Genomic DNA, 24,751 nt, shown 5'->3' with positions numbered 1-24,751 from the left:
TATCCACACTCGCAACGAATTAAAAACCCGTCTTACTTAAGCTTAAAAAATCATTCTTGTTTTGGTTTCGATGATGAATGGCGTTTATTTGCGACGAATTAAAAACTCTCATGTGAAAGAAATGTCAAAATCGACGAATATTCGTTCATTCCATGGTCGTTGGTCGTAATCGTGTGAATAAAGCTTAAGGCTTCTTATTATGCTATCAACTGTTTGTATAAATTATACAAAATTTATCAAGTCCAATTTATATTGAAACCAAAGACACACTTTATTTGTGTCGCAGAAAAGTTCAAGTTATTTTTGTTGAGATATTAGCGTTACTTTTAGTGACATCTATGTGCGAAAAAGTAAACTAACCATTTGGAATTCCATACTGGTTATCATTTTCTGTGCGCACCCTTTATTTTTATGTTGGTAAGACTGCACGGATGTAGAATTTGAAGTTTCTGAAACAAAATTGGCATTTGTCCTTTTCTTTTGATTTCCCGTTGTAAACTGAACAGGCCGTAAAATGTCTAAAAGAGGTGTGGAAAATAATCTTTATAAATCTTTTAAATTAGTGTTTATTTCATAACATCATATATAAAATAAACTTTTAAATGAATGTTCTTAAATATTAATGTCAATATTTTTTGTTTTAAGGACGTGGTGGAACCGCTGGAGGGAAATTCCGTATTTCCTTAGGTCTCCCAGTTGGAGCCGTAATGAACTGTGCTGACAATACAGGTGCGAATTATAATATAAATAAATTGTAGAGAACGTTTTTAATAAGTAATTATTGTTTAATTTACAGGTGGTAAGAATCTGTATGTCATTGCTGTTCACGGAATTCGTGGTCGTTTGAACCGTCTTCCAGCTGCTGGAGTTGGAGACATGTTTGTCGCTACAGTAAAGAAGGGAAAGCCTGAACTCCGGAAAAAGGTTAGTTGAAAGAGTGCTTCTTTTGATTTTTTTTGTTGGGAAAAGATATGAAGTAGTTCACGTGTGGTTGCCGCTTTTTGTGTTGTTTGGTGCAACGAGAAAAAACTTGTAATGAACTTTCGGCTCGTCTTCTAATAACAGGCTCTTTGAACAAAAGATGATGGTACTGACATCATAATCGAGAAATAACAAGTATCTTAATTGCTGCTCTTTTCTCGAAGTCTGTTGTCAATGCCAAATGTATGCCATTTTAATCGGTTGATGAATTTGCCCTGCAAATCAAATTTCCTTGCTTAAAGTGGAAAGTGGAGTTATGCGTAACCTTGACCATAAAATGAAAGTTCAAGAAAACAAAAATGAACTGACCTTAAAAGAAACAAAACTATATTAACACTGAAAAAAAATACGTATTTTACCATCTGGTAAATTAGTTAAGTGAACAACTTAAGATGTTCAAGAGCAGTTCTGCATACTTTCTTATGACGAATTGGATGAAATCTGTCATTCGTTTGTATTCTTCCAACTTTCTCGGTAACAAGACGACAAATTTCAACCCAAAATTGTGGATATAGAACAAAAATTGGGAATATATACAATCTAATCTCCCATAAAGGCGCCAATTACAACTAGCATTGATAACACCGACAATTTATATTGTTAGTTTTCAAGGCATTTAAGAAACTTATGTTATCGTTATTTTTGTATGAAAAGTCGTCGCTATCCTACTTAATTTCAGTCAAAACTTTGATTTAGCCTCAAATTTGCATCGGACCTGAGGAAAAAGTGTTCTCTTATAAATGGTTTCGTTTTTATATTTAAAAAATATGTTCAAGGAGAAAATTTGAAATGTCTAAAACATTCTTCTGTTCTTTAGCTCAAATCCCAATTCTCCCAGAAACTCAATTTTTGATTTTAATATATTCCAACGGAAAGTTAGAACATTATTCACGTAATCCTCGAAGATTTGTATGGGAAACTTTATTCCTTATTACGTCCACGACAACTTCACGGATTAAATCAGGTCTTAAAAACAAGAATAAGATAGAAAGCCTACCAGCTTTTAGCTTTAAGTGTTATTCTATAAATGGCTTATCTTTATCTTTCACGTGGCTTAGAAGATTTTAACACGGTGAAGAAACCTCGTTTGCAAAATTGTTTTGTTGTAAGATTTAATTCCACTGTGACGTTGAAGCATTAATCTTTCTAATTTTAGTATAGTACACTTTACTTGACATACAAACTGTCAAATCAAAATTTAAGATGCAATTTTTGTCGACTTTTCGAGAACATTGGTCAACCATAAAGGTTTTTTGCGAAAAACAACAGTAATTGAAGTTTTTTTGGATAAATAAGATTGATAGTTGCCCTAACATAAAGAATTTAAGGAGTTTGTACCTACCCAGTTTAAAAAAGTATGTGCCAGTTGTAAAGCTTTCACTGGACGAGACACCAAATTAAATTCTTCGCAATATCTAACAATTATTTGATTTTTTTCTACTGGCATGATTCAATCTCCAATCTTTCGACTTTTCAAACAATTAATTTTCCCAGATAGGATTTTCGTTCCATACTTGTTTTGTAATATCCACTTGAAGTGAAGAAAAAGCAGTTTTGTTAACGCTCCAAAGTGAAGTTATGACATCCGTAGCTGGTCTGAACAATGTATCAAAAACACAACACATAACCTTTTGTTATTTATGACTTAAATACGATTTGATTAGAAGATACAATTCGAACTTATTTTACCAACATTTTATGTAGAAGACATTGAAACTATCTCTAACACAAAACATTGAACAATTTTATGTGTATCAAATTTAATTAATATATTTTGTTTGTTTATTTATTTTTAAGGTAATGCCAGCTGTTGTTATCAGGCAAAGAAAACCTTTCAGGAGGAGGGACGGGGTGTTTATATATTTTGAGGACAATGCGGGGGTAATAGTGAATAACAAAGGTGAAATGAAAGGTTCCGCTATTACAGGTCCTGTTGCAAAAGAGTGCGCTGATCTATGGCCCCGTATTGCTTCAAACGCAAGCTCAATCGCTTAAGACGTGGAATAAAATCTTTTAAAAAAAAAATAAATTTCAAAAAATCTTTTTATTTGCATAAAGTTTCCAGAATGTGGTTCATCAAAAAACGTCTGTTGAAAGATTTGAGTGTTAATTATAAATGATGCATTTCTTTACTTAGGACTTAGAGTAATTAGCTAAATTTGTTCCTTCTATTATGTTGAACAACTGTATATGGTATTGCGTAGGTGAGGTGGGACATTTAAAAAAAAACTTGGTTGTAAAAACCTCCTTTATTAATTTTCTCGAAAGTTCAAAAAACTTAACTGTAGCAATTTTGCATATACAGTACTGTAACTATAACCGCCTATTAAAAAAAACGAAAATTCGTATGTATAAACGTTGTTCCAATGAAATATTTTATATTGCTTTAGACTTGTATGTTAGGGTGGAGCGAAACTAAATTTTTTTCTTGTGCATACCAGGAACGGGTGCTATTAGTCATCAAAAAAGAGCACAACAAATCTTAGTCCGATCAAAAAATGTCTTGAGGGTTCACAACGCTCTGGAAAAATTAATAATTTGCAGCGTTTAGGCTATTTTTTTTCCAAACCACCCAGAACTCACCACGTGGAGGTAGCTGCTTTTGAGTTCCGTCCAACACCCAACCCAACCATTTGAGTGCTTTTTTACTCATTTGGTGTTTCTATAGCGAAACTCTTTTTTGTAGGTATTAAACTTAGGCATTGCTTTTCAAGCTATTTTAGCTCTTATAAGCCCATCCCTGTTTTTGTATCCAAAAACTTCAGCTGAAGCTTCGGTTACTAGTTTAACACATCGCTCAATACTTTGACTGTGGCATGGGAATCGAGGATAAGTTATGTTTTGAAAGTCTCCGCAGTTAATAAAACTGGAAATAATGTCGTCGGTAAGGAATTTGGTGACAGGTGGTTCAGTAACTTTAACTTCCTGCCAGTTGATTAAATCCACATAATCCTTGGCCTTAAAGTTTATTTTATTAACTGAAAACTTCCGAATTTCCATTTTATTTTATTTTGATCGTGCTTTCATCAATCGCCTGAGCGCTAACTCACGAATCGCTACTCTCGAGTCGGCCATCATAGTTAAAATCAAGTTTTCCGGATGAGCGTACAATGCATTTCGTTGTATAACAGGGTCAATGATTTTTTTCAGTTTTGGATACATATATCGCGACAACGAAATCATTTTCCATAAGTGATATGAGCCATCTTTGCAAGAAGGATGACTTTTAATTGAACGACCAACAAAGTTAACTAAAACTACCAAATTATCGTATGGATTTTCAGTTCCTATATAAAGCCTCATCATCCTGTTTGCGGCAGTCAGCCAACGAGCATGTGATAATTTCACGGGTTTCTTGACAGTTAAGATACTGGGACATTTCCCGTAGCTACAGCTTGACATATATTATGTAGGTATTTTTGCTCAAAGCTAATGTCATTTATATTAGATTTATCTGGTAAAAGATCTATTATTTCTAGTATTGGAACAAAGTTTTTCAGATCCATCTTTTCACAACATTCTAAATTCTTTCCAATAAGCCCAGAAAACCCATATGGACCTGTTGTCTGACCATCCAAATTTTGTAAAAGATGTCGGAGTGGCAACTCATTGCAATGAAGCAAGCAAATGTTCCATTGCAAAGGCTTTTTTAGTGTTTCTTCGATCAATCTAATTACACCACCCTTTGAACCAGGATTTGAAACAGTTCCGTCACAGCCTATGGCAACAAGGTTAACCAATGAAATTTGTTTCGAATCAAAAAAACTAAGTATGGACTCGCAAATAGTTTTTGATTTTCCATCGCTAGAGAAAGATGTCCCACGTAGTGTGAACCAGGTTCTTGGACAAGAGAAATATGTTCTTCCACAGAAATTGTATTGTATGTTCGATCTTTTTGACCATCAAAATAAATGGCCTCAAGCCGAGATTGATTGTATAGAACATTTGTTTGTAATTTTTGTCTGATTCCAAATCTCGAACGCCTTTTAGAACGATCTATGACTTTTGATTGGTCTTCTTTAGAAATTAAGCCCACGTCTTGCAAAACACTACTTGCGATTATAGCTGCTTTCCTATCTGATACACCTGTTCGATCGCAAGCAGTTCCCAAACTAAGTAGTTTTAATCGCATTTGGCTTGTGTTTGGTTTAATTGTCTTTGTTTTTTTTTTTTGTCAGGAGAAATTAAGAAGTCGCTGTCACTGTCGCTTTCTGTTTCGTCAGAATCAAAACTATCAGTCGATATTTCAAGAACATTTTTGTTAGGAGCATCAGATACAGATATAGATTCTGCTTTTTTTGTTTGATTTTTCCGGTTTATGTTTTCACCGCTTTTATTCTTTCTTTTAAGGGTTTTTTGCAATCTTCGAGTAGCACCAATATAAATATTTCCAATGAATAACTTTCTTGTAGTTCTTTGATCTAATAAAAAGTCTTGTCCAAGAGCAGATACTTTTCTAACTTGATCACAAGAGCAGTGTTGAGATAAGTCACACTGGCAAGAGCATAATATCGAAAAGTGTATCAGATTGACTCAAAAACGGTTGCAATTGCAATTTAAAATCTTCCAGCTTACTTCTTTTTTCGTTTACTTTGTAATTTTTTAGGTGTTTTTTATGTTTTTCGTTTTGTTTGTCTAATATTTCTAACAAAAGACGAATGAGAAATAGTAGGCAGGGAAGCTTTTTTCCATCAGATACCTCTGAAATGGTTGGTACTTTTTTGTAGTTGTAGTTCTTAGTTCTAATAGAATGTATAAATACTCTTTTATAATATCTTTAAAAGTTGGCAAGAACCATTGTTTTAATGGTTCTGGGTTACCAAAAATTAAATCTTTTGACTTGTGTTTTGTAGTAAACATTTTTGCAATATAGCTTCTGAATCAAATATTGTCTTGCAATATATGAGATTTTAAACCTAATCCTGTTTTATAAAAATTAGGATAATAATAAATATTATTGTGTTTTTATGATAAATTTATTTTTATTTCCGCTGAAATTAAACGTTACCGTTCGCCACGGTAAAAAATATCGAATGAAGATACAACAGCAATTTTATTACAGCAATAGAATTTATTGTTTCCCCAAAAAAAATTAAATTTCTTTTTTTTTATCCACCATTTTTTAAGTAGGCTGCGAACAGGGAAACTATAGATTATTATTATATTTGTATACATGATATGTTTACAGTAAGTAAATGCTCTATAAATTGGATTCTGACACAACACACTTCTACAGAATTTCTTAGCACAATTCCGTTAAAATGGTTAAAAGCGAAGTATTTCTTTTGTTTCGGATAGAAGTTTTCCTCACATTGGCTTACATTCAGAGGGGTTTGACTGTATGAATTTATGTGATACTTATTTTATATTATTACGACTACTACATGGAGAAATAGCCTTGAAAAAATAAAAACAAACAATAGAAAATCTGCTGATCTACAAAAAACTCCATATTGACCTTAGGGTTTTTCAATTTTTTAATATAATTTTTCAAGTGACTTGTGAACCTCCTTTTGAACTTCTTTGATCGATCTGAAACTTTTTAACCGTTTTTTAAGTTCCTAATGGCACCCATCCTGGCTATGTATATCAAAAAATAACACAACATTTTTTTTCACTCCACCCTATTGCATGTGTCACCTTACCGTTCATAAAGCTAAAGCATTCATCCACAGGCAAAATCTACAAATCCACTGCTTTTACAAAAATAATCAGCCCTTTCATGGATTCCATCGTAATCGGAAATTTTTACGAATCCCGAAAAATTGTATGATGAAATCCTTTCGTAGTGGAAAATCTCAAACAATTTTGCATTACGAACGGATTTCATGATACAGTTTTTCGGGACTCGTAAAAATTTACGATGGAATGATTGGGCTGAATAATGTTTTCAGGTGTGCAAAACATTTGCAACTAGTGGCCATTTCTCTTTTCGTCTCATTTTAATTTAATTTATTTTAAGGTACGTAAGTTTTTACGTGTAGCTTGCTTTGTTTAGTTAGTTTTTGCCGAGACTTTGATCGATAAACAGCCTTATTACGGTTGTCAAAGATCAATTAATTGACAATTGAAACATTTTGTCAATTAATTGATAAATTGGTATTATGAACGCGAGTTGATCATTTTTTTATCCATTGTGAACAAAGATCAAAAATCTATTGTGAATAGTGCCTATTTACTTTTGACGTTTCAATTTCATTTACAATTTTTTAACGGACTCGTTCCCAACATTCAATTGGTAGCTTCCTTGCGCAAGGAATCTTAAGACAGCTGCAAATTTTAGTATGTTTGGGATGGTTTGTTGTCTTTTCGTTGGTTTTAACTTGTCGTTGATATCTAAAAATACATTAAGGAAGGCTTCTTTCGAAAGTCTAAAGTTTTGAATGAATCTAAAAGTGAGCCAAATTAGATTTTGTAATGTAACTAAAAAAGATCTTTTATCTACATACATATGTTCAGCCAAATCCATCGGATTTGAAGCATCGCGTAGTTTTCTTCGAATCTTTGCTTGCTCCAAAGTATTTTCTTCTTCAATTTCATTTTCACCGAAAAATAGTTCAATAGTAGACATGCTTTTGGCTTTCGCGATCCGTAAAATATTTTATCAACAAGGAATTTGTGATTAACTTAAAATTTGATAATTAACAAATATTTTGACAACCATAATACCAAGAGTGTCAATTTAAATCATTCACAATAGATCTAATTTCTGAAGAGCGTTCACAGTTTATCAAAAATTTTGATTGCTGACAACGATATACCAATTCATCAATTTAATTGAAAAATGTCAACTAGCGTATTGATAATTGACAACCATAAAAGGGCTGAAAACGTTTTTTTTTTAAATTGAAAAATAAAAGATTTTGTTTTAAGAATGGCGGGAAATAAATATTCATCGCATTTAAAATCCCGAATTTTGAGGGATTTAAAAAAAAAGAAATTTCAAAGAAATATTCCATTCACAAATCATTAAAAGTGGAAAAGTGTTATGCCATCATGGAGGAGGAAGGCCAGGGGCCCTACTATGTAACTCGATTCTACTTTTGATTCTATTCGAAACTCATTTTCGATTCTACTTTCAAATCGTACCACGTATGAAAGTAGAATCGAATGCCAGTTATACCAACTTATTTTCAAAAAATGTTCTACTTTCGAACGAGTATCGAGTTATTTGACAGTTTTAAAAACAAAATAATAAAAAACAATAATAAAGCATCAAATTTTTGGACAAAAATAATTATTACAAAAATGGACACCGTTGGAATTTGGTTCGATTTGCAAGGAAATGAAGAACGGTACGAGCAAATTAAACGCAGAAGAATAATTGATAATTCCAAAATAATGGAACTGAGTGAGAAAAGGTTTGAACATATAGGGTCCGCCATAGAAGTGCTTTTTTCGTGAATGGTTACACTTAGCTCATGTCTGATTCCACAGTTTATTAGATTATCTTTCCGCTGAACGAATATGGTTCATCAACTTTTCAAATGGAGCTCATTTAGATCTTTGCGGGAATGTAAACAAGCAAAATTGTAGCATTTGGTTCGCAGAAAACCCGTACGCATACATTGAATAGACGATACATCCAAAACAAGTCAATGTTTGGTGCGCATTCTGGTCCAGAGGCATAATTGGGCCAATTTTCTTCGAAAATAAGCAAGGAGTGTCCGCTACAGTCAATGGCGATCGTTATCGGGCCATGTGGAACGAATTTTTGTTCACAGACGGATGAGGAGTATATTGGCAAAATTTGGTTTCCACAGGACGGCCGGCGGCGCTACGTGCCACCCGTCGAAGCTACACTCGAATTTTGTATAGCATTTAAAAAAAAAAAAGTTATTTAACGGACCCTTTATATATACGGTAGAATATTTGAACGCATTCCTAATCAAAAATATATACTTTTTTAGTTTTGTTTAGAACTATCGTCTAAAGATATGTTCTTACTTAAGACCATATTATCCGACATGACTTCTCGCAGAAGACAAAATGCTTTTCGAATTATTATGAAGTTATCAGCAGCATTGAAGATTTTGGCAATAAGAAGTTACCAAAACCACAACGGTGATGATAAGAAAGCTGGACGTGCACAGCAAACCATAACAAAAATTCTTGCCGAAGGACTTTAATCGAAAGTGTCATGTTCCAGCTGATGATGAATTTTGAAATGAATGAGGAAGATAAACGAAAGTCCAAACGCTATTTTTTGCAAAAATCACGAATTCCCGGTGTAAATAATAAAACACAAAAACTTGAATGAAAACCTTTTAAATTCTAATTGCATATTAATAATTTATAACATTTTAGTTACACTTTGACAAAAAAAACTCCGCTCGCAAACACATTTGATGTAGAGTGATTATTTTCGATTTTGCCCTGTTTTGAATTATACTTTCGAGTTACGTAGTTCCTCGTTTATTCGAAAGTTTATATGAATATAGTTGGCACTACTCGAACTATTCGATTCTAGTTTGTTCGAAAGTAGTCAAATAGATACAAAATAGCAATTTTTCGAATTTGAGCAATTTCATTGTAGAATCGAGTTACATAGTAGGGGCCCAGGAAGCAAAGCTTGAACTTACGTTACCAATTGACCCATTAACTAGCCGCCGTTCACTGCAGGCCGGATTGAGTGTTTTTTCAGATAACAAAAGAGCTATTTATTTAGAAAAAATGTGAAAGCTCGTTTGGCTTTTGCAAAAACTCGTCTCAATTAAAGTCCCTAAAAATGGGAAAGGGTCTTGTTTTCTGACGTATCAAAGTTCAATATGCACGGATCGGGTGGTAAACAACATGTCAGGGGCCTTACTATGTATTTCGATTCTACTTTTGATTCTATTCGAAACTCATTTCCGATTCTACTTTCGAATCGTACTACGTATAAAAGTAGAATCGAACGCCGGTTATACCAACTTTTTTCAAAAAATGTTCTACTTTCGAACGAGTATCGAGGTGTTTAACAGTTTTTAAAACAAAACAAAAATAAAACATCAAATTTTTGGACAAGAATAATTATTACAAAAATGGAAACCATTGGAATTTGGTTTAATTTGCAAGGAAATGATGAACGGTACGAGCAAATTGAACGCAGAAGCATAAGAGATAATTCCAACATAATGGAGCTGAGTGGGAAAAGGTTTGTGAATATAAGTATGTATATGTATATGGTAGAATGTTTGGACTCATTCTTAATGAGAAATATGTACATATATACTTTTGTTTTGGTTTTGTTAAGAATTATCGTTTCGCATTGAAATTTTTGGCACTAGGATGTTACCAAAACCAAATCGATGGTGACAAGAACGCTCAAATTGCACAGCAAACCATGACAAAAATACTTGCCGAAGTTTTGGCCTCAATCGAAAAATCGCTGATTTTGAAACCAATGAGGAGAGAAACGAAAGTTAAAAGGCTTATTTTTGGAAAAGCCACGAATTCCAGGTGCAATTGGGGTGGTAGATGGAACTTATATTTAACAATTGACTTACACCTTGACAAAAAAAAACTTCGCTCGCAAAACATTTGTTGTAAAGTGATTATTTCCGATTTTGCCTTGTTTTGAATTTTACTTTGCAGCGGATTTTTCATTTGATGCCTGGTTTGTTAATTTTTGTAAGCAAAATGTAAGTGAAACTAATTTATTACCAAATCTTAAATATTTTTTTTATAAATAAATGAATATTAACATTTTTAGGGGAAGGAAGATGCTTTTTAACACTTCTCCGAAGCTCTCTGTTTGAGGATTCTCTTATTCCTCTGCTTACAATTGGACTAAAAAATGCAATACTGCCCATTTCCAAAAATTACACAAATTATTCTGTTTAAGTGGATTGATTAAAGTTAATTTTTGTGAATTGGGCTGTTATACAGATGGATCAGAAACATATAAAGGGGTTGGAGGGGTGTGTACTCTGAACGATTGAAATTATGTCTCTCATTCCACCTTTCCAACCATTGTAGTCAATTCTTGTTTTGGCATAAAGAAAACGTGGTGTCAACATCTTGTATACATATTTTCTCAGATAGTCTGGCCGCTAATAACTCTCTGATAACTCTGTCTACAAATTCTATCACAAGAGTCCATAACTGTAGATCATCTCTTATGAAGATGGCACAGTAGTTTAATATTCACCTTTGCTGGGTGCCTTACCAAAGAGACATTCCAGGAAATTGCTGAACAGATGAACTCGTCAGAAATGGCACAATACAACCAATTCTACCATTCAAGGTGCTTGTTATCTCTGAGCTGATCGCATATAAGCTCGATAATCGGTGTCAAAGGAAACAGTTCTTCACCTTCTCTGTACTTGCCCTGCTCCAGCTCAAAAACGGAAGAATTACCTAGGAGAATTCTTTAACAGCTGCAACGATCTAAACGATATCAATCATTTGAGTTGTAACACAATTAGTCTTTTACGTTTCGAGCTAAGAAGAAAGAATCACGGACAAGCACTTTAACATAACATAACCTAACTTAAACTACACATATTACAAAAAGTCTCCGTACAGCAGCTTTCTTTTTGATGATTCGAGATAAAATATTTACTATAACAATATTACCGCTTTGGTTTTTTACATTTATTCCTAGTACTTTTTTCAAAAAAACCCTTAAATTAGGCTGCTGTACTTAGACTTTTTAGACATAAGTCGCTACAAATAAATATTTTTTTTTTTTCAAAATTATGATTATTCAATAGATTCAGTAATTTGTACATCCTTTTTCATCGCTAATAACTTTAAAAATTTAGAGGCGACACAAATCTTATTGAAAAAGTTATGGAGTTCCTGTCTTAGAATTCCCAAATGTTTTCAATGAGATTCATGTTCATGTGAATAAGGTGGCCAACATTTTGCCCTTCGATCCAACTTTTAACTGTTGGCACTGTGTGAATAAAAACCTTGTCCTGTTGGAAAATTCACCGCGGGTGTCCAAAAATATCCGTTAATTTCGTTTCTCTTCAGGATAGTTTTATGAGTGGTTGCAGTCATTTTGCACCGAACAACATAACTTTAACTTCCCGACTGCGATAACGGGCTAAAATTGTTGTTCTTTTCTCAGGTCATGAAAAAAGTAATTGTAACCTTTTGTTATTTATGACTTAAATACGATTTGATTAGAAGATACAATTCGAACTTATTTTACCAACATTTTATGTAGAAGACATTGAAACTATCTCTAACACAAAACATTGAACAATTTTATGTGTATCAAATTTAATTAATATATTTTGTTTGTTTATTTATTTTTAAGGTAATGCCAGCTGTTGTTATCAGGCAAAGAAAACCTTTCAGGAGGAGGGACGGGGTGTTTATATATTTTGAGGACAATGCGGGGGTAATAGTGAATAACAAAGGTGAAATGAAAGGTTCCGCTATTACAGGTCCTGTTGCAAAAGAGTGCGCTGATCTATGGCCCCGTATTGCTTCAAACGCAAGCTCAATCGCTTAAGACGTGGAATAAAATCTTTTAAAAAAAAAATAAATTTCAAAAAATCTTTTTATTTGCATAAAGTTTCCAGAATGTGGTTCATCAAAAAACGTCTGTTGAAAGATTTGAGTGTTAATTATAAATGATGCATTTCTTTACTTAGGACTTAGAGTAATTAGCTAAATTTGTTCCTTCTATTATGTTGAACAACTGTATATGGTATTGCGTAGGTGAGGTGGGACATTTAAAAAAAAACTTGGTTGTAAAAACCTCCTTTATTAATTTTCTCGAAAGTTCAAAAAACTTAACTGTAGCAATTTTGCATATACAGTACTGTAACTATAACCGCCTATTAAAAAAAACGAAAATTCGTATGTATAAACGTTGTTCCAATGAAATATTTTATATTGCTTTAGACTTGTATGTTAGGGTGGAGCGAAACTAAATTTTTTTCTTGTGCATACCAGGAACGGGTGCTATTAGTCATCAAAAAAGAGCACAACAAATCTTAGTCCGATCAAAAAATGTCTTGAGGGTTCACAACGCTCTGGAAAAATTAATAATTTGCAGCGTTTAGGCTATTTTTTTTCCAAACCACCCAGAACTCACCACGTGGAGGTAGCTGCTTTTGAGTTCCGTCCAACACCCAACCCAACCATTTGAGTGCTTTTTTACTCATTTGGTGTTTCTATAGCGAAACTCTTTTTTGTAGGTATTAAACTTAGGCATTGCTTTTCAAGCTATTTTAGCTCTTATAAGCCCATCCCTGTTTTTGTATCCAAAAACTTCAGCTGAAGCTTCGGTTACTAGTTTAACACATCGCTCAATACTTTGACTGTGGCATGGGAATCGAGGATAAGTTATGTTTTGAAAGTCTCCGCAGTTAATAAAACTGGAAATAATGTCGTCGGTAAGGAATTTGGTGACAGGTGGTTCAGTAACTTTAACTTCCTGCCAGTTGATTAAATCCACATAATCCTTGGCCTTAAAGTTTATTTTATTAACTGAAAACTTCCGAATTTCCATTTTATTTTATTTTGATCGTGCTTTCATCAATCGCCTGAGCGCTAACTCACGAATCGCTACTCTCGAGTCGGCCATCATAGTTAAAATCAAGTTTTCCGGATGAGCGTACAATGCATTTCGTTGTATAACAGGGTCAATGATTTTTTTCAGTTTTGGATACATATATCGCGACAACGAAATCATTTTCCATAAGTGATATGAGCCATCTTTGCAAGAAGGATGACTTTTAATTGAACGACCAACAAAGTTAACTAAAACTACCAAATTATCGTATGGATTTTCAGTTCCTATATAAAGCCTCATCATCCTGTTTGCGGCAGTCAGCCAACGAGCATGTGATAATTTCACGGGTTTCTTGACAGTTAAGATACTGGGACATTTCCCGTAGCTACAGCTTGACATATATTATGTAGGTATTTTTGCTCAAAGCTAATGTCATTTATATTAGATTTATCTGGTAAAAGATCTATTATTTCTAGTATTGGAACAAAGTTTTTCAGATCCATCTTTTCACAACATTCTAAATTCTTTCCAATAAGCCCAGAAAACCCATATGGACCTGTTGTCTGACCATCCAAATTTTGTAAAAGATGTCGGAGTGGCAACTCATTGCAATGAAGCAAGCAAATGTTCCATTGCAAAGGCTTTTTTAGTGTTTCTTCGATCAATCTAATTACACCACCCTTTGAACCAGGATTTGAAACAGTTCCGTCACAGCCTATGGCAACAAGGTTAACCAATGAAATTTGTTTCGAATCAAAAAAACTAAGTATGGACTCGCAAATAGTTTTTGATTTTCCATCGCTAGAGAAAGATGTCCCACGTAGTGTGAACCAGGTTCTTGGACAAGAGAAATATGTTCTTCCACAGAAATTGTATTGTATGTTCGATCTTTTTGACCATCAAAATAAATGGCCTCAAGCCGAGATTGATTGTATAGAACATTTGTTTGTAATTTTTGTCTGATTCCAAATCTCGAACGCCTTTTAGAACGATCTATGACTTTTGATTGGTCTTCTTTAGAAATTAAGCCCACGTCTTGCAAAACACTACTTGCGATTATAGCTGCTTTCCTATCTGATACACCTGTTCGATCGCAAGCAGTTCCCAAACTAAGTAGTTTTAATCGCATTTGGCTTGTGTTTGGTTTAATTGTCTTTGTTTTTTTTTTTGTCAGGAGAAATTAAGAAGTCGCTGTCACTGTCGCTTTCTGTTTCGTCAGAATCAAAACTATCAGTCGATATTTCAAGAACATTTTTGTTAGGAGCATCAGATACAGATATAGATTCTGCTTTTTTTGTTTGATTTTTCCGGTTTATGTTTTCACCGCTTTTATTCTTTCTTTTAAGGGTTTTTTGCAATCTTCGAGTAGCACCAATATAAATATTTCCAATGAATAACTTTCTTGTAGTTCTTTGATCTAATAAAAAGTCTTGTCCAAGAGCAGATACTTTTCTAACTTGATCACAAGAGCAGTGTTGAGATAAGTCACACTGGCAAGAGCATAATATCGAAAAGTGTATCAGATTGACTCAAAAACGGTTGCAATTGCAATTTAAAATCTTCCAGCTTACTTCTTTTTTCGTTTACTTTGTAATTTTTTAGGTGTTTTTTATGTTTTTCGTTTTGTTTGTCTAATATTTCTAACAAAAGACGAATGAGAAATAGTAGGCAGGGAAGCTTTTTTCCATCAGATACCTCTGAAATGGTTGGTACTTTTTTGTAGTTGTAGTTCTTAGTTCTAATAGAATGTATAAATACTCTTTTATAATATCTTTAAAAGTTGGCAAGAACCATTGTTTTAATGGTTCTGGGTTACCAAAAATTAAATCTTTTGACTTGTGTTTTGTAGTAAACATTTTTGCAATATAGCTTCTGAATCAAATATTGTCTTGCAATATATGAGATTTTAAACCTAATCCTGTTTTATAAAAATTAGGATAATAATAAATATTATTGTGTTTTTATGATAAATTTATTTTTATTTCCGCTGAAATTAAACGTTACCGTTCGCCACGGTAAAAAATATCGAATGAAGATACAACAGCAATTTTATTACAGCAATAGAATTTATTGTTTCCCCAAAAAAAATTAAATTTCTTTTTTTTTATCCACCATTTTTTAAGTAGGCTGCGAACAGGGAAACTATAGATTATTATTATATTTGTATACATGATATGTTTACAGTAAGTAAATGCTCTATAAATTGGATTCTGACACAACACACTTCTACAGAATTTCTTAGCACAATTCCGTTAAAATGGTTAAAAGCGAAGTATTTCTTTTGTTTCGGATAGAAGTTTTCCTCACATTGGCTTACATTCAGAGGGGTTTGACTGTATGAATTTATGTGATACTTATTTTATATTATTACGACTACTACATGGAGAAATAGCCTTGAAAAAATAAAAACAAACAATAGAAAATCTGCTGATCTACAAAAAACTCCATATTGACCTTAGGGTTTTTCAATTTTTTAATATAATTTTTCAAGTGACTTGTGAACCTCCTTTTGAACTTCTTTGATCGATCTGAAACTTTTTAACCGTTTTTTAAGTTCCTAATGGCACCCATCCTGGCTATGTATATCAAAAAATAACACAACATTTTTTTTCACTCCACCCTATTGCATGTGTCACCTTACCGTTCATAAAGCTAAAGCATTCATCCACAGGCAAAATCTACAAATCCACTGCTTTTACAAAAATAATCAGCCCTTTCATGGATTCCATCGTAATCGGAAATTTTTACGAATCCCGAAAAATTGTATGATGAAATCCTTTCGTAGTGGAAAATCTCAAACAATTTTGCATTACGAACGGATTTCATGATACAGTTTTTCGGGACTCGTAAAAATTTACGATGGAATGATTGGGCTGAATAATGTTTTCAGGTGTGCAAAACATTTGCAACTAGTGGCCATTTCTCTTTTCGTCTCATTTTAATTTAATTTATTTTAAGGTACGTAAGTTTTTACGTGTAGCTTGCTTTGTTTAGTTAGTTTTTGCCGAGACTTTGATCGATAAACAGCCTTATTACGGTTGTCAAAGATCAATTAATTGACAATTGAAACATTTTGTCAATTAATTGATAAATTGGTATTATGAACGCGAGTTGATCATTTTTTTATCCATTGTGAACAAAGATCAAAAATCTATTGTGAATAGTGCCTATTTACTTTTGACGTTTCAATTTCATTTACAATTTTTTAACGGACTCGTTCCCAACATTCAATTGGTAGCTTCCTTGCGCAAGGAATCTTAAGACAGCTGCAAATTTTAGTATGTTTGGGATGGTTTGTTGTCTTTTCGTTGGTTTTAACTTGTCGTTGATATCTAAAAATACATTAAGGAAGGCTTCTTTCGAAAGTCTAAAGTTTTGAATGAATCTAAAAGTGAGCCAAATTAGATTTTGTAATGTAACTAAAAAAGATCTTTTATCTACATACATATGTTCAGCCAAATCCATCGGATTTGAAGCATCGCGTAGTTTTCTTCGAATCTTTGCTTGCTCCAAAGTATTTTCTTCTTCAATTTCATTTTCACCGAAAAATAGTTCAATAGTAGACATGCTTTTGGCTTTCGCGATCCGTAAAATATTTTATCAACAAGGAATTTGTGATTAACTTAAAATTTGATAATTAACAAATATTTTGACAACCATAATACCAAGAGTGTCAATTTAAATCATTCACAATAGATCTAATTTCTGAAGAGCGTTCACAGTTTATCAAAAATTTTGATTGCTGACAACGATATACCAATTCATCAATTTAATTGAAAAATGTCAACTAGCGTATTGATAATTGACAACCATAAAAGGGCTGAAAACGTTTTTTTTTTAAATTGAAAAATAAAAGATTTTGTTTTAAGAATGGCGGGAAATAAATATTCATCGCATTTAAAATCCCGAATTTTGAGGGATTTAAAAAAAAAGAAATTTCAAAGAAATATTCCATTCACAAATCATTAAAAGTGGAAAAGTGTTATGCCATCATGGAGGAGGAAGGCCAGGGGCCCTACTATGTAACTCGATTCTACTTTTGATTCTATTCGAAACTCATTTTCGATTCTACTTTCAAATCGTACCACGTATGAAAGTAGAATCGAATGCCAGTTATACCAACTTATTTTCAAAAAATGTTCTACTTTCGAACGAGTATCGAGTTATTTGACAGTTTTAAAAACAAAATAATAAAAAACAATAATAAAGCATCAAATTTTTGTACAAAAATAATTATTACAAAAATGGACACCGTTGGAATTTGGTTCGATTTGCAAGGAAATGAAGAACGGTACGAGCAAATTAAACGCAGAAGAATAATTGATAATTCCAAAATAATGGAACTGAGTGAGAAAAGGTTTGAACATATAGGGTCCGCCATAGAAGTGCTTTTTTCGTGAATGGTTACACTTAGCTCATGTCTGATTCCACAGTTTATTAGATTATCTTTCCGCTGAACGAATATGGTTCATCAACTTTTCAAATGGAGCTCATTTAGATCTTTGCGGGAATGTAAACAAGCAAAATTGTAGCATTTGGTTCGCAGAAAACCCGTACGCATACATTGAATAGACGATACATCCAAAACAAGTCAATGTTTGGTGCGCATTCTGGTCCAGAGGCATAATTGGGCCAATTTTCTTCGAAAATAAGCAAGGAGTGTCCGCTACAGTCAATGGCGATCGTTATCGGGCCATGTGGAACGAATTTTTGTTCACAGACGGATGAGGAGTATATTGGCAAAATTTGGTTTCCACAGGACGGCCGGCGGCGCTACGTGCCACCCGTCGAAGCTACACTCGAATTTTGTATAGCATTTAAAAAAAAAAAAGTTATTTAACGGACCCTTTATATATACGGTAGAATATTTGAACGCATTCCTAATCAAAAATATATACTTTTTTAGTTTTGTTTAGAACTATCGTCTAAAGATATGTTCTTACTTAAGACCATATTATCCGACATGACTTCTCGCAGAAGACAAAATGCTTTTCGAATTATTATGAAGTTATCAGCAGCATTGAAGATTTTGGCAATAAGAAGTTACCAAAACCACAACGGTGATGATAAGAAAGCTGGACGTGCACAGCAAACCATAACAAAAATTCTTGCCGAAGGACTTTAATCGAAAGTGTCATGTTCCAGCTGATGATGAATTTTGAAATGAATGAGGAAGATAAACGAAAGTCCAAACGCTATTTTTTGCAAAAATCACGAATTCCCGGTGTAAATAATAAAACACAAAAACTTGAATGAAAACCTTTTAAATTCTAATTGCATATTAATAATTTATAACATTTTAGTTACACTTTGACAAAAAAAACTCCGCTCGCAAACACATTTGATGTAGAGTGATTATTTTCGATTTTGCCCTGTTTTGAATTATACTTTCGAGTTACGTAGTTCCTCGTTTATTCGAAAGTTTATATGAATATAGTTGGCACTACTCGAACTATTCGATTCTAGTTTGTTCGAAAGTAGTCAAATAGATACAAAATAGCAATTTTTCGAATTTGAGCAATTTCATTGTAGAATCGAGTTACATAGTAGGGGCCCAGGAAGCAAAGCTTGAACTTACGTTACCAATTGACCCATTAACTAGCCGCCGTTCACTGCAGGCCGGATTGAGTGTTTTTTCAGATAACAAAAGAGCTATTTATTTAGAAAAAATGTGAAAGCTCGTTTGGCTTTTGCAAAAACTCGTCTCAATTAAAGTCCCTAAAAATGGGAAAGGGTCTTGTTTTCTGACGTATCAAAGTTCAATATGCACGGATCGGGTGGTAAACAACATGTCAGGGGCCTTACTATGTATTTCGATTCTACTTTTGATTCTATTCGAAACTCATTTCCGATTCTACTTTCGAATCGTACTACGTATAAAAGTAGAATCGAACGCCGGTTATACCAACTTTTTTCAAAAAATGTTCTACTTTCGAACGAGTATCGAGGTGTTTAACAGTTTTTAAAACAAAACAAAAATAAAACATCAAATTTTTGGACAAGAATAATTATTACAAAAATGGAAACCATTGGAATTTGGTTTAATTTGCAAGGAAATGATGAACGGTACGAGCAAATTGAACGCAGAAGCATAAGAGATAATTCCAACATAATGGAGCTGAGTGGGAAAAGGTTTGTGAATATAAGTATGTATATGTATATGGTAGAATGTTTGGACTCATTCTTAATGAGAAATATGTACATATATACTTTTGTTTTGGTTTTGTTAAGAATTATCGTTTCGCATTGAAATTTTTGGCACTAGGATGTTACCAAAACCAAATCGATGGTGACAAGAACGCTCAAATTGCACAGCAAACCATGACAAAAATACTTGCCGAAGTTTTGGCCTCAATCGAAAAATCGCTGATTTTGAAACCAATGAGGAGAGAAACGAAAGTTAAAAGGCTTATTTTTGGAAAAGCCACGAATTCCAGGTGCAATTGGGGTGGTAGATGGAACTTATATTTAACAATTGACTTACACCTTGACAAAAAAAAACTTCGCTCGCAAAACATTTGTTGTAAAGTGATTATTTCCGATTTTGCCTTGTTTTGAATTTTACTTTGCAGCGGATTTTTCATTTGATGCCTGGTTTGTTAATTTTTGTAAGCAAAATGTAAGTGAAACTAATTTATTACCAAATCTTAAATATTTTTTTTATAAATAAATGAATATTAACATTTTTAGGGGAAGGAAGATGCTTTTTAACACTTCTCCGAAGCTCTCTGTTTGAGGATTCTCTTATTCCTCTGCTTACAATTGGACTAAAAAATGCAATACTGCCCATTTCCAAAAATTACACAAATTATTCTGTTTAAGTGGATTGATTAAAGTTAATTTTTGTGAATTGGGCTGTTATACAGATGGATCAGAAACATATAAAGGGGTTGGAGGGGTGTGTACTCTGAACGATTGAAATTATGTCTCTCATTCCACCTTTCCAACCATTGTAGTCAATTCTTGTTTTGGCATAAAGAAAACGTGGTGTCAACATCTTGTATACATATTTTCTCAGATAGTCTGGCCGCTAATAACTCTCTGATAACTCTGTCTACAAATTCTATCACAAGAGTCCATAACTGTAGATCATCTCTTATGAAGATGGCACAGTAGTTTAATATTCACCTTTGCTGGGTGCCTTACCAAAGAGACATTCCAGGAAATTGCTGAACAGATGAACTCGTCAGAAATGGCACAATACAACCAATTCTACCATTCAAGGTGCTTGTTATCTCTGAGCTGATCGCATATAAGCTCGATAATCGGTGTCAAAGGAAACAGTTCTTCACCTTCTCTGTACTTGCCCTGCTCCAGCTCAAAAACGGAAGAATTACCTAGGAGAATTCTTTAACAGCTGCAACGATCTAAACGATATCAATCATTTGAGTTGTAACACAATTAGTCTTTTACGTTTCGAGCTAAGAAGAAAGAATCACGGACAAGCACTTTAACATAACATAACCTAACTTAAACTACACATATTACAAAAAGTCTCCGTACAGCAGCTTTCTTTTTGATGATTCGAGATAAAATATTTACTATAACAATATTACCGCTTTGGTTTTTTACATTTATTCCTAGTACTTTTTTCAAAAAAACCCTTAAATTAGGCTGCTGTACTTAGACTTTTTAGACATAAGTCGCTACAAATAAATATTTTTTTTTTTTCAAAATTATGATTATTCAATAGATTCAGTAATTTGTACATCCTTTTTCATCGCTAATAACTTTAAAAATTTAGAGGCGACACAAATCTTATTGAAAAAGTTATGGAGTTCCTGTCTTAGAATTCCCAAATGTTTTCAATGAGATTCATGTTCATGTGAATAAGGTGGCCAACATTTTGCCCTTCGATCCAACTTTTAACTGTTGGCACTGTGTGAATAAAAACCTTGTCCTGTTGGAAAATTCACCGCGGGTGTCCAAAAATATCCGTTAATTTCGTTTCTCTTCAGGATAGTTTTATGAGTGGTTGCAGTCATTTTGCACCGAACAACATAACTTTAACTTCCCGACTGCGATAACGGGCTAAAATTGTTGTTCTTTTCTCAGGTCATGAAAAAAGTAATTGTACCCATTAAGGCTCTCGAAGTTATATTTCTCTATATCCGAGAAAACTACAGTCTATAAGAATTAAGACGTATTTTTCGTTGTTAGTTAAGCGGTAGTTTTTTGTTTTGCAGAACTATTAATGCTAGAGCTTATTCCTGCAATTTTTTAAAAATTTTGTTGCAGTCACGAGAATTTGATGTCTATCTTACAATTTTTCTTCGGTTAGGTTTTTAGTTTTTTTTTTAGCCTTTCATATTTTTCGCATATAGGAATCTTTATTTCTCAGGTAAAAATAAATCACATTAAAACTTCGGTCAATTGTGTTCGTTATTTTAGACTGGTTGTACCTTGTTCACCGATCTTACCTTGTTCGATGGCACTTAAACATTTTTTATTAAAAACGGCAATCCTACTAACTTTATATAAAGTTAGTATTACACTTTTTTGTTTTTGGTCAAAAATTAGTTTTAATAATATGTATCCAAAGAATTTCCGCTTTTATCAGTTTCTTATCAGTGAAAACCAAGAATTCTGAGCTTTACTCGTTTTGCCACATATAAAGTTAGCAGGATAGCCGTTTTTAAGGAAGCAGTAGTGATAGAGCAGAGTAATATATTTTTGGCTTTCACATTTCGAAAGTTGTCATGTTGACTTTATACTGTTAAAATCTTACTTCATTCCCCTGATTTGACAAATACTTCAAAGGCTTGTAAACAATATTGTGTACGATTATATTTAAAGGATCCGTTTATTTTTCAATATTATATGGTTTTTCGAAAACTTGAATTATTTAAAAACAGAAATAAGAGTATAGAACACTGAAAAAAATTATGAAAGATTATTATAGATTCCATAATTTGCTTTATGATAAAATTTATTCCAGCTTCCTTGGAACGGCAGATACAGACCTCGAACATGAGCCTTTTGCACCCACATACAGTGTTATAGTACTCTATAAACTGTACATGTACTACACTATAAAATCATCGATTTATTGTAAGAAAAAATGTATTTTAGCAAATTTCTGTGTTTTTGAACTATATTATGTTTACATAAACAGTTTCAAGCTCCAATTGTAGGTAATATAAAGTTCTTAGAGTCGGAGAATAAAACTGTTTTCAAAAAGATTGTCTATTGGGATTTTAAATGAAAATAATGTGAAAGATTTCAAGTTTTTTCTCTTGTTGGGATAGCAAGTTTGGAAGAGTACAAACAAAATTTTGGGTGTCGTAGCCAGCGTTGCCGCCAAAAAATAAATTTTCGTGCCACGTTTTTTGAAAAAACGTGCCATTTATGAAATTTTCGTGCCATACGAAAATAAAACTGAAGTTGTTCTTTAAAAATAGATATAAATTGAATACTGTTACTATTAAAAAAATCACTTCCTCTATTCGTGCATGAGGTATTATTATTAAAAATATGTATAAATAATATAAAAATATAAATACTTAATAAAGCTTTGTTATAATAATTTAAATAAATAAATTAGCTGAAGGTTAAAATTTTGACAATTATTAGGCCTAATAATCTCATTATATGACATTATAGCATTAATTGTTTTGTATGACAATTTGTTTTCGATGTTTGTTTTAATAATATTTAGCCTTAAAAACACTCATTTTGCTGATGCACTTCCGTGAGGCAAAACATAAATTTGGAAATAGTAATGAACGTTGCTTCATCAATTATATTTTTTAATTTATACAACTTAAGCCTAAACGTGTTTGAATCTTCAAGAAAAACGCTAGCCCGAAAATTTTTCTTATAACATCTTTCTCGCACTATAATAGATGAGAAAATTCTGATATCAAAATATTAAAGCGTGGCAAAATGCTTTTTTATGTTTGAATTATATTTTAAACGCATTAACATTTAATTAGGTTTTTTTTCAAATTCTTGCGAAAGTTTTTTATAGAATATTTGACAATCTTTTAAAACATTCAATTTTTCGTTAGTCTCTAAATTTCAAACCTCTTCTGCGCATTGCAATCACAAAAAAATATCATCTATTGGCTTACAGTTTTCGGTTTCATATCAAATATCATGTTCGTTTTTTGAAGAATTTACATAATCTTCTTTAAAAAAGTTTGTTTAGGAAAATTTGGTGAAAAATAGTTATTTCAGAAATTAATAAATTTATTTTTGGGGCTTCGCTTTGAAATGACAATAAGTTTGTCTGTAGAAGGTAGAACGTAATCCAAAAAAATTGAAATATGATTTTATTCAGTTATCATTCAGTAGGTCAAGGAGTCTTTTTGACATTTCACTATTTTCTTCTTTTGCAGCGAGTAGAAAAAAAAGAGACAAACAAAAAAATGAGAATTGAAATCATTTTTTGAATTTTGTTTTGTTTAATATTGAAATATTCTTGAAAAACTGCCATTTTAATTTGCCGTTTAGGACTGTTTTTTAAAAAACTATATACACCATTGGCTAATTCATGTATTTCTTTCGGAAGAGTAGAGCACGCATTTGAAATACATATTTGAAACGAATGTGAAGTTCAACTGCTTGAGCAAATATTGAACTCCCCCTTTTTTACCAATTAAGTTTGATAGGGAATATTATAAGTTTCTAAAAAATTAAGTATCGTTCTTGATACACTGTTCTTTTAATGGATATTGACACTGCGTTTACACTATGAGTTGAAATTTATGTAAAAAGATTGACATAATAAAACGTGCCATATTTAAATTTTTCGTGTCACCGTGCCACGAGAAAATTTCCGTGTCAAAAAGGCACGATCGTGCCACATCGGCAACGCTGGTCGTAGCTACGCGCTTCAACTTAAACTTTAAATTATAGATGACATTTCATGCTTTTTGTATATACTCTCTTCTTTCTTTTTATAGTTTGAGATTTGAGTTATTTGTTTAACCGTGTGGTTTTAAAAAACCAACGCGGTCAAACCGCTTAACTTTGGTGGCAAGCGCACATTTCCCCTGCAAAAGATAATTTTGTCTTACCCTAAGTTTTTTTTCGGAATTCGTAAAAGTTTTCAATTAAATATAGAATTCGTGATAGGAATGATTACTTTAAGTTTAAAAAAGGTAACGACGCCAATTTTGGAATTCAGCATTGTGGCACATGAGTAGTTTTTGCCCCTGGGAAGAGTTTGCTGTTAAAAATGTGTTCAATCAATTTGTTGTCTTAAATAATTCTATTTGGGACTTTAATCTGTGAAATCATTGCTGATACTTTTGTTTTCTAACAATTTTATTCTTCTTATCTTTAATCATACCATTTTGTTTTTTTTTT

The 24,751-nt window shown here is 32.7% G+C and overlaps 1 protein-coding gene across 1 annotated transcript; it reads left to right on the top strand.

The window, feature by feature from the left end:
* Window positions 1-400: 400 nt before the first annotated feature.
* LOC129950126 (60S ribosomal protein L23) lies at window positions 401-3,010 on the top strand. Its single transcript, XM_056061957.1, has 4 exons — window positions 401-527; window positions 646-729; window positions 797-924; window positions 2,779-3,010. The coding sequence occupies exons 1-4, from the start codon at window positions 515-517 to the stop codon at window positions 2,974-2,976; spliced, it is 423 nt and encodes a 140-aa protein (XP_055917932.1). The 5' UTR covers window positions 401-514; the 3' UTR covers window positions 2,977-3,010.
* Window positions 3,011-24,751: the final 21,741 nt, after the last annotated feature.

This window comes from Eupeodes corollae, chromosome 3, assembly GCF_945859685.1.
Source record: "Eupeodes corollae chromosome 3, idEupCoro1.1, whole genome shotgun sequence".
NCBI classification, from domain to species: domain Eukaryota; kingdom Metazoa; phylum Arthropoda; class Insecta; order Diptera; family Syrphidae; genus Eupeodes; species Eupeodes corollae.
Note: the sequence above shows the minus strand (reverse complement) of the source record. Positions and strands in the feature narration are given on the sequence as shown.

Coding starts and splice junctions, on each gene's coding strand:
- LOC129950126 (XM_056061957.1), top strand. Junction 730..796: donor GAACTGTGCTGACAATACAG/GTGCGAATTATA, acceptor TTTAATTTACAG/GTGGTAAGAATCTGTATGTC. Junction 925..2,778: donor AGCCTGAACTCCGGAAAAAG/GTTAGTTGAAAG, acceptor TTTATTTTTAAG/GTAATGCCAGCTGTTGTTAT.